The sequence below is a fragment of the Malaya genurostris genome, chromosome 2, assembly GCF_030247185.1.
Source record: "Malaya genurostris strain Urasoe2022 chromosome 2, Malgen_1.1, whole genome shotgun sequence".
NCBI classification, from domain to species: Eukaryota; Metazoa; Arthropoda; class Insecta; order Diptera; family Culicidae; genus Malaya; species Malaya genurostris.
Genome location: NC_080571.1, coordinates 341611339 through 341621557, shown reverse-complemented (window position 1 = coordinate 341621557; position 10219 = coordinate 341611339). Strand labels below are relative to the sequence as shown.

The 10219-nt window shown below is 40.7% G+C and overlaps 3 protein-coding genes across 3 annotated transcripts; 2 read left to right on the top strand and 1 right to left on the bottom strand.

Annotated features, from left to right (window-relative positions):
* Positions 1 to 3240, top strand: LOC131429368 (uncharacterized protein K02A2.6-like). The gene has a single exon (XM_058593445.1). It carries the CDS (start codon positions 1 to 3, stop codon positions 3238 to 3240), a length of 3240 nt encoding a protein of 1079 aa, XP_058449428.1.
* A 1713-nt stretch (positions 3241 to 4953) lies between these two features.
* On the top strand, positions 4954 to 5888 carry LOC131431839 (uncharacterized). Its single transcript, XM_058597746.1, has 2 exons — positions 4954 to 5185; positions 5247 to 5888. The coding sequence occupies exons 1-2, from the start codon at positions 5063 to 5065 to the stop codon at positions 5865 to 5867; spliced, it is 744 nt and encodes a 247-aa protein (XP_058453729.1). The 5' UTR covers positions 4954 to 5062; the 3' UTR covers positions 5868 to 5888.
* Positions 5889 to 6090: 202 nt separating this feature from the next.
* On the bottom strand, positions 6091 to 9615 carry LOC131431838 (zinc finger protein 814-like). The gene is made up of 4 exons (XM_058597745.1): positions 9336 to 9615; positions 7650 to 9276; positions 7147 to 7574; positions 6091 to 7078 (listed from the first exon to the last, which is right to left on the bottom strand). Exons 1-4 carry the CDS (start codon positions 9471 to 9473, stop codon positions 6191 to 6193), a joined length of 3081 nt encoding a protein of 1026 aa, XP_058453728.1. The 5' UTR covers positions 9474 to 9615; the 3' UTR covers positions 6091 to 6190.
* Between the last annotated feature and the right edge of the window lie 604 nt (positions 9616 to 10219).

Here is a 10219-nt window from a genome sequence, read left to right as displayed (position 1 = left end):
ATGTGTCGTACTAAAGAAGCGAAATACAAGAAGAAGGAAAAATTCAAGAAAAAAATTAGGCAGTTGGACGAAACCGATTCTGAAGACGACGAAGACCAAACTGAAGTTGAAGGTGGCCAATCATCGGATGAAAGCGAATGCACACATCAAGCAAATCAAGTGCAAACAATACGGAAACACATCTTTGCAATCGATTCAGACAAAAGTGTGAAGATCAATTGTGCCGTAGGTGGGGTAAAGCTTTCGTGGATTGTGGACTCAGGTGCTGGAGTGAATGTAATCAACGAGGCAAGCTGGAAATTTTTAAAAAAACACCAGTGCAAGGTTAGCTATGAGTCAACGGACGTACGGAAGAAACTTGTTGCGTACGGTGATCACAAATTGAAAGTGAAAGGCGTTTTCAAGGCAGATTTCTCAACAAAGTTTAAAACAATCCATGATGAAATATACGTAATCCAAGGAGCTGGTAACAACCTGCTGGGCAGAAAAACGGCCATGGAACTCGGAATTTTGGAAATAAAATCAGATCTGGCAGAAATAAAATCGAAACCTGTGAGGCCACTCGGAAAATTTAAAGATTTGGAGGTAAAGTTAAACATCAACAAAAAAATACAGCCAGTTCATCAATCCTGTCGGCGTATCCCGATCCCATTACAGGGATTGGTGGAAAATGAATTAAAGAACTTGATGGACCAAGATGTCATCGAATTAGCTCCATCGAAGGTGTCATGGGTTTCTCCGCTCGTAGTTAGACCTAAAAACGGCGGAAAGGAAGTACGTATTTGTGTAGATATGAGATCGGCAAACAAAGCAATCATTCCTGATCGTCACCCCCTACCTACTTTTGACGGAATAATGCCTTACCTGAATGGATGTCGGGTATTCTCGAAGCTTGATCTTCGGAAGGCATTTCACCAAATCGAACTGTCACCGGAATCCCGGGAAATAACAACATTTGTGACTCATTCAGCTTTTTATCGTTACAAAAGACTGATGTTCGGGATGAATTGTGCCTCCGAAATATTTCAACGCGAAATGGAGCGCATTCTCAAAGGTTTGAAAGGAGTACGAAACTTTATTGACGATGTGCTGATTTACGGAAGAACGGTACAAGAACATGATCGTCATCTTGCAGCAGTTCGTCGTAGATTCGCGGAACACGGAATTGAGTTGAACGAGGAAAAGTGTCAGATTAGAAAGAAGAGTGTTACATTCATGGGTCACGAGCTATCCCCCGAAGGTATCTTACCGATGGAAGACAAACTCGGCGCTATTCGAAGGTTCCGGAAACCGGACAATATATCGGAAATGCGTTCATTTCTGGGACTCGTTACATATGTAGGAAAATTCATTCCCAACCTATCAGCCATAACTGCGCCACTACGACAAATGATCAAGAAAGGAACAAAGTACGAATGGTCGACGGATAAAACAAGGGCATTCGAAAAAGTAAAGGCAGCTATATCGGACCCCCAACATCTGGGGTATTACAACCCAAATAATTCAACATTAGTGATCACAGATGCAAGCAGTGTAGCAGTAGGTGCAGTATTGGTGCAGCTGGAGAAAGGTATTCCCCGAGCAATTTCCTATGCCAGCAAGAGTTTGAGTCCAACAGAGAAACGTTACTTTCCTCTCGAACGGGAGGCTCTAGCAATCGTTTGGGCTTTGGAGAAATTCGAAGTTTACCTCAGAGGATTGAAGTTTACCCTCGTTACGGATCATCAACCGCTAGAAACATTATTCGGAGAGAAGTCAGTCCCGAGTGCCAGAATCGAACGATGGGTCCTCAAACTGCAATCTTTCAGGTTCTCAATAGTCTACGTACCAGGGAAACTAAACATTGCTGACCCCTTGTCGAGACTGTGCCGTGATATTCCCAGCAAAAGTTTCGACAAAGGCGTGGATGAAATGCTGTGCTCAATTGTGGAATCTGGACGTCCTGCAGCAATAACGATGACGGACATAATCGAAGCTTCGGAGATAGACAATGAAATTTTACATGTCAAGAGAGCACTGTATTCCGAAAAATGGACACAAGAATTGCAGAAATACAAAGCTTTCAAAAACGAACTGAGCTGCATACGTGATGTTCTGTTGCGAGTAAATAAAATCGTTGTTCCAGTAAAACTAAGAAGCAGAGTTCTGGAATTGGGACATACTGGACATCCAGGATGTGGAAAAATGAAGCGAAGAATTCGTGCATCCCTCTGGTGGCCGGGCGTAGATTCGGAAGTTGAAAAATTCTGTAAATCATGTTTGGAGTGTCAGGCCGTAGGCAGAAATCCTGTTCCAGAACCACTTCACATACGAAATTTGCCATCCAAACCGTGGAGTTATCTGTGTGCAGATATATTGGGACCTTTGCCCTGTGGTAAATCTATTCTCGTGGTGATAGACTACTACAGTCGCTATCAAGTAGTTGAGGTCGTCACGAAAGTAACATCATCAGAACTCATCAAGCGGTTTCGCAGAATCTTTACTGAATTGGGACGACCGGATGTCTTGGCCACGGATAACGCAACTTATTTTAGCAGCACCGAATTCAAGGATTGTTTCGTAGATATGGGTGTCAAACTAACAAAGACCACACCCTATTGGCCGAGAGCAAACGGAGAGGTGGAGAGGCAAAATAGATCTCTGTTAAAAATCTTACGGATCAGTAACATGAAACATACCAACTGGATGGACGATCTACAAGATTATCTATACATGTATTCTGCTACACCACACTCAATCACAGGAGTTTCGCCAGCCGAGTTGATGTTTGGGAGACGGTTCAAGGATGTTTTTCCACATTTCGATGAAGACAAACTACTCGACGATGAAATTCGTGATCGCGATAAACTTGCAAAGCAGTATAGTAAGGATTATTACGATGATAGAAATTCAGCTAAGGAATCGAACGTGGAGGTGGGTAGCAGTGTCCTGATGAAGAATATGATACGGGAAAACAAACTGACTCCACTTTTTGATCCCACACCGGCGGAGGTAATCGACGTACAGGGTAATGCTGCCACGATCCGAACACCTGAAGGGCAAGAATATCGTAGAAATTGTGCACATCTGAAACTAATACCAATGGAATTGAACGCGGAAAATTCAAAGAATCAAGCAGAGAACCACGATCAACTTCAGAAGGAGAGAGTAGCAGAAGGAGACAGCCTTCCTACGATGTCTACACGTTCCAGAAGAACGACGAAGAAACCGAAGCGGTATGACGATTACTCATTGGATTAGTATCAGATCATGGAAGTTGAAGGAATGAAATGTTTTGTTTTATGAGTAAAGGGGAATTGTTATGACTACATGTCATTGGTTAACTGCTGCTGTAGCTGTTGCACTTTGCATTAGACTACCTAGAGAAAACGAACCTACTACTAGAGATATGTACACATGGAAATAAAGAACACGTATCATAAAGTGCTAAGTGTTTTATTGTTAAAGGCATAACAGATGTCAACTGATTAGATCTTTGTCGTTTTTAGTCATTCGTTCCCATACCCCTTTTTTCACCCCGTTTTCCACAAAATTACTTCTCTATACTTCTATCATTCTCTTAGGCAACATCATCGCCCACGGGAAAACTGCTCCAGTCGATGACCAACATGCGGGCCACCTGCCTGTCTCTGGTGTTTCCCGCGGACCCATTGAAACGTATAATCGTCATCTACATGACACTAGTGTCATGTTTAATCCACCGACCATTGCCGATCGCCAGCTGCAGACTGAATCTGCCAGAATCGACCATTGCGACCAGAATTCGCCACTACCCTAATGATAATACCCTAGTTTTAAGTTAGTCTTTAATTCAAATTAGAAAATCTTAGCATCTTAGAGCTTAAGCAGTGTGCCTTCAAATATGTCACTATTGAATAAAAAAACCGGAAAAGTGAAGAATCTTGAGGTGGCAATGAAAATAAACGACAAGACCACTCCCGTACAGCAACCGCGCCACTGTTTACCGTTTCCTTTACAGATACTGGTACAGAAAAAGTTAGACGATTTACTGAAGCAAGATAACATCGAGTCAGTTTCGTTAAAAATAACCTGGACGTCGCCGTTGGTGGTTACACTAAAAAACGGAGAGCAAAACGTTAGTCTTTGTATAGATATTCGCCAAGCATTCAATGCTATTATTCCAGTGCGCCACAAAATATCTATAGAAAACATCTATGATTGATGATTCATGGTTCCAAAAACCGGATTTAGACATATCAATGTAAAACGACGTATTCTTGCATTCTGAATTTCGATAAGAATATTCCGAGAATGAAAACGCACTGAACGCTTATTCTAACGTATGAATAAATTTGAGAAAATTCGAGTAATCGCAACTCAAATCATGATTATATGTATAGGTACATCTTTGGTTAGTCATAACATTAAACGAATAAGGGAATTTTTTTCTTCCATATGGTTTTTAAAATTATACTCTGTTACAGCTCACTCGAAATTTTTTTTCAAAGTGGATGTTACTAAGTGGCTTATTGGCCACGTTATCTCATAAAAACGCGTTAATTAAATTACCACGAAAAACTCCGGCTCCGTTTACTTTTTTTTTCTCAGTGTAGTATTCCTCCTCAGTATATTATTACCCAAAATGGTAGATGACTGTTTTTAGACCCCTCGAATGAAAAAAAATGACAAAACATTACCAGAGAAGCCAGATCTGCAGTTATCGTACATAGTACTGCAGACATTTTTTGTTGTGCAGACTTTTGCAGACATTTGAAAATCGAGTTTTTCGCAGACTTTTGTCAAAATTTACCGACTTTTGAAATTGTCGCGACCTATTTTTTTGCTCGTCAAGTAAGTTTAGCGTATCATACTTTATCTACTTTATAGAGAATCTTACTGCTAGCAAGACATGCTTGTAGACTGCAGATATTTTTTTCGGATATACAGACTTTTGCAACCCTGTCTGAAGATATTTGAAATTTTTACCTGGCATCTCTGAACATTACTAACTTTATGTCTATCAAATAAACAAATTCGACCGATTCTAACGATTGTTATTGCTATCAGTGATAATTTGTTCTCAGTTGAGTACTTCTCAAAGATGTCGGAATTCTGCCGATTATGTCGAATACAAATACTTTCGCCAGGTACTGCCGTAACCAGCAAATCGATGAGACACAACAAACCGATACAGGAGATTATCTACGAATGTACACAGATAATGGTAATTGTTTTTGATCATACACGAAGGCGTCTGTATACAATGGATTTGATGTGCATTTTAGCTAGTCAAAGATACAAGACTTCCACAATTTCTATGTGATTCCTGTGCTATACGGTTAGACGAGACGTATGCGTTTATATTGCTGTGTCGAGAATCAGAAGAACTGCTCTTGAAAGTGTTTCCACAACTAGCGCAACCTAAACCCCAAATCGATATTTTAAGCAATTCATCAAGGTCAATTGAACAGCAGATGAGGGGACAACGATTACCTTGTCATCACGACACATCACCCGTCAAGCTCGAACTCGTACCAGAAGTATTGAACACCCCGATGGAATACTCAAATTCTTTTGCTACTCTACCTGGCATGGAAAATGAATCTCGGAAGGGAAAGAACAAAGACTGGATCTCAGAGGCACGCATCCACCGGGAACGTCAACGGTTATCGACAGCCAAGCGTCGCGCTAAGATGAGTGACGCACAAAGGGAAAAGGAACGGGAACGAGCGAGACTCCGACAGGCTCAGCGTCGCGCCAACCGTACTGATGAGGAAATTCGAGCACAACGAGAACGGGACAGAATACGGCAGGCTATGAAACGTGCTAAATTTCGGGAGGTGGAAATGATGGAACAGCACTCCTTAAATCACGGGTTGGGTTTGCTTGGGTTAAATCAAAAATAAATCCGATATAGTGAAGTTGGATACTGTGGTTTTTTCGTTTTTAGTTCAGGTCAATAAGAGCTATTCATCTCACCTCTATTCTGCATATTTAGATCGAGTGTAAAATATTCCATTCAGCATTGAACTGAAAGTTTCAACTGGACACTTCCAACTTCACATTCGTTCGAAATACAGAATTCGAGTGATCATTCAGTTGGTTCCAGAACAAGAAAAAATCATTTTATTTCCTCTGAACCTGGCTACTACAAAATCTTTTTTCCTGTGAAGGTCTATGACATTCATCAATGTAATCCAATTAAAACTGATTTTATTCTGATAGTAATTTAATTTTCATCTTTCCAAATTTGGTTTTCTGTACATGTTTCTTTATGAAGTTTAAACTCACTGTACTTGTTGAAACTGTCTTCGCAGGAGTCACAAGGGTAAAGTAGTCGCCCCGTGTGCTTTCTTTCGTGTAACTGAAGGTCCCGTTTACGAACGAATGATTCTGGGCAAACCAAACAAGCAAAGGGTGTTATGCCCAAATGAACAAGCTTTTCGTGGCGAGTTCGATCGCCGGGATTTTTGTATCGATTAGAGCATCCTTCGCGACATTTGTACATTTTTTCTCCGCTGTGTACGACACGGTGATTCCAAAGCAATGTTTCGGTATTGAATCTCAATGGACACAGCTTACATTTCCATGCTCTCTTGTTCTCATGGGCAAGCCTATGTTGGACCATAGCAGTCTTCGACAGATACTTTCCACAGATGCTACACACTTCTCTGGGTGTGTTTGCCTTGGGTCGTTTGATAGAAGTGACTGTTTTCCTTGAGCACTGTTCGAAATGACTCCTATATTCGTCTCTTTTGAAAGACTTCTTGCAAATTCGGCACGACTTAACGGGTTTCGGTTTCCTTTTGGCAAACTGATGGTTGGCCAAAGTAATCGGATCGTCGAATCCCTTCATACACGCTGGACAAGATAAATCAGATTTTCCATAAAAATCGATATTGCGATCGCGCTTTTCCGCATGACAGTTGCTAAAATGTTCGATTATATTATCATATGAGCTGTCTACAAAGTCGCAGAGATGTCCACAGCAACGGTACTCATCCTGTTGTCCTTTGGCAACAAAGAATTTTCTGCCTTCGGCTGTTCGATGACTTGACGAGGAAACATGACGCAACATTGAAGAAAACTCTCGAGTGCGGAACGCACACAATGCTTCCTACAGACATCGGATTGTTATTTAGTGTTTGAAAACGAGAGGTTATGTGAAAAAAAAAATTGACATACCTGACATAAGTATATCGTACGGCTTTCGTACATCTCCTGATGCTGTCTCAATCTTTCTGGGTTGGAGAAAAACTTGTCGCAATTTCCACACCGCACGTCTTGTAATTTCGGTTTCCGCTTTCGACTCCAGGTATGCTTCGATAGGCGGTGTTTTGCAAGATCCTCTTGGTGTTGAAATTGTTTGTCACAGCCGCAGCACGTAAAACAATCTTCAATTTCGATGTCATAGCAACCGTCAAGCTCCTCCTTTTGCTCCTCGGTGTGGTAGTAGGCCTTGTGAAAGGTCATGTCCGATTTTCTCCACATGAAGATACGGCAAGCGTGACAGTAGTAATGAGTTCGATTGGCCGCACTGTACAGGTGGGCGGATAGGCCTACATCACGGTCGAAACCTTTTCCACAGTCGCTGCAATGAAATTGATATTTATCTGAAAAATAATTGAGGGTGTTAGTCATAGCAACAAAATTAATGGGCTCTGATGGTATTTTGCTACCACCAATACCTTCAATTTGTGCATGTTTCTCTTTGCAATGTTTTCTCAGATCTTCGGCTGATTCAAAAAATAGGGAGCATCCACAGCAAGCTTCACTTTTACGCTGCAGTATGTCGGTTATGTCGTCTACTTTGCCGATTAAATCGAAGTGTTTGAAATCGGGAATACTGTGCTTCCAGCGCTTTGAAGAACCATACTGTCTGTGTCGTTTCTCGGAACAATGCGCAATTATTTCCGAGAGTTTAGTTACTGTGAAGGTACAGCTATCCTTAATGCATCGATACCGGACACATTCCTTTCTTCGATCATTGTGTTCCTCGCAGTCCTGTTCATTTTTGAAGCTCAACCCGCAGTATGCGCAAGTGTTGTGTTGGTTCAGCATTTCGATTTCATTGTGAACAACATTATAATGTTGAAGCAATTGTTCTTCATTTGAGGCATACTGATTGCGACAGGTTGGAACACAACATTGGTATAAAATCGTGACTTCTTCCGTATATTGGCCGGAAGCCTGTTTTTGTGAAGTATGCTTTCTGTGAGATGCAACCTTGTGTCTCATAAACCCAGCGTCAGTCAAAAAAAGAATTTGGCATGTTTTACAAAAATCATAGACGAGTTTCGTCAGTTTGTTGTTGTGTGCACTATAAGACGCTGCGTTTTGGAAGCGTTTGAGGCAAAGTTTACAGTTATAGTCACCAGTACCGGTGGGTTTAGTATGTTCCTTTTTTCGATGTTCTTCGACCTCTGCTTTTGTAAGAAAAAATCTATTACATCCGCAACAAATCGGACCTTTCCGTTTTATCTGCTGGTAATGTTTTTCAAACTCTTCGTCAATAACCTCAAACAAAGTATCTATATCCGGACACTTCCGATTTTCGGTACTCTTACCAACTCCCTTTCGATTTCCATCGTCCCAGGAATCATCATCATCATCATTTTCATTATCATCTTCATCAGCAACTGATTTTTCTAAAGCGTCACTGTCTACATCGTCCATGGCTTCGCTGGAATGTACTTCATCATATTCTTTTGTTTTTTTCTGTGTAAGGTACTGGCAAATAAGGTTGTAATTTGAAAAGTTTAATAAACATCCCGAACATTCTGGTTTGCATTGTTCCGTATTGAATTCATAGTTGCAAACAGAACAAGCACTTTTCCTAGGAAGAAATGCGGCCCCAGAATTCGCCTCATCGCCAACTAATGGAACGATTTCTGCGTGCAGATCAATGACTAAATCGTAGGAATCACTGGACTGGAATTTCATTTTTTGCCAGGACTTTAGTGTGGCGTTAATGCATTGATTCTTGAAACCATAAGCTTCCTCTAAATCCGCCAGGCAACTTATACAGACGTACGGTGGTAAACCATCGCGTTCCTTCCGTAAAGCGCCACCCAAAAACTTTAGCTGCTCATCAATAGATACCTTCCAGCGCTCACCGGGGCAAGACATTTCGATCAATTCATCGGTGTCGTTTCGCTTACAAAGCCGACAGGAAAGATAATTGTGCTCCTCTCCTTTTGTACATCTTTGGTGTATGTGCGACAAGCTGGCTCGTTTCCACGTTAAATACAACCGGTTGGCTTGATGTAAACACGGTGAACACACATGCTTCGAAGGGCGATTGTTATCATTGAACTGGGAGAAAATGCGGAGTTATCATGTAGCAATTAAATATTACATGCATAAGTCCTCACCACGGAACCTAGTGATGCGCTAAGCATATCCGATAAAGTTTTCTTCTGTGAGAGCACCATGCAGGATACTGACGTCAACTTCACTTTCCCGGAACGTAAACACAAGCAACATCGTAGGTACATTGTGATATTATCCATTATTCTTCGCAAAAGGAAAAATAACGGAATAGAAGAGAATAACTGTTACAATCAACTTCCGAAAAAAATATTTGGATTATCGTCAAACTGATTGATAGAATGTGAATAAATTCTAGCAGAAACGCTAGCCGCATGATCTTTCGCTCCGTTTTATTTATACACTGTAAAATTGCACCCTAAAAAAAAAGGTTAAAATTAACTCTCATATAGAGTTGCCAATATTCTAGATTTATCTGAAAGCCACTCTAATGCTAAGACAAGACTTTCCTCTTAGGCTGTGAACCATTTCGCGGTTAATTTTAAGGGCATATTCAGGAGTGTTCTAGTTCTAGATGCATAATTTATGTCAGTTTTAAAATTTAAATCTAGAAATTATAACAAAATAAACTGGTAGCCCCAGCAGCGTTTTATCTGCACTGAGCAAAATACCATAGTAACCGTAACCTGTTTTCCATTGTCATTTCAACTATACGCTTAAATAGTAGCAACAACCATGATATATGACTATTCACCATCTGTACTGTATAAATTACTAGACAACAAAGACTACGACTTGACTAAACTATTTGTATTTATGACTTTTCTGGCATGGTCATCCTGACAATGGTAGTCATCTCAAATATAAGAATAGATAGTTAAAATCACAATTTCTAGTAAGGTGAAATTGCTCTCGAGCCTTGTATATATGAGGTGCTAAATAGTTATCGCTACCATGTAAATATGTCCACAGTTTAATAATGTTACCA

What these genes read in the sequence shown, in the direction of transcription:
- LOC131431838 (XM_058597745.1), bottom strand. Translation starts at nt 9,473, where the DNA reads ATGGATAATATCACAATGTACCTACGATGTTGCTTGTGTTTACGTTCC. An exon ending in GCGCATCACTAGGTTCCGTG is followed by an intron (nt 9,277 to 9,335) that starts GTGAGGACTTAT and finishes ATTTTCTCCCAG; the next exon opens with TTCAATGATAACAATCGCCC. An exon ending in GTACGATATACTTATGTCAG is followed by an intron (nt 7,079 to 7,146) that starts GTATGTCAATTT and finishes CGATGTCTGTAG; the next exon opens with GAAGCATTGTGTGCGTTCCG.
- LOC131429368 (XM_058593445.1), top strand. Translation starts at nt 1, where the DNA reads ATGTGTCGTACTAAAGAAGCGAAATACAAGAAGAAGGAAAAATTCAAG.
- LOC131431839 (XM_058597746.1), top strand. Translation starts at nt 5,063, where the DNA reads ATGTCGGAATTCTGCCGATTATGTCGAATACAAATACTTTCGCCAGGT. An exon ending in ACGAATGTACACAGATAATG is followed by an intron (nt 5,186 to 5,246) that starts GTAATTGTTTTT and finishes TGTGCATTTTAG; the next exon opens with CTAGTCAAAGATACAAGACT.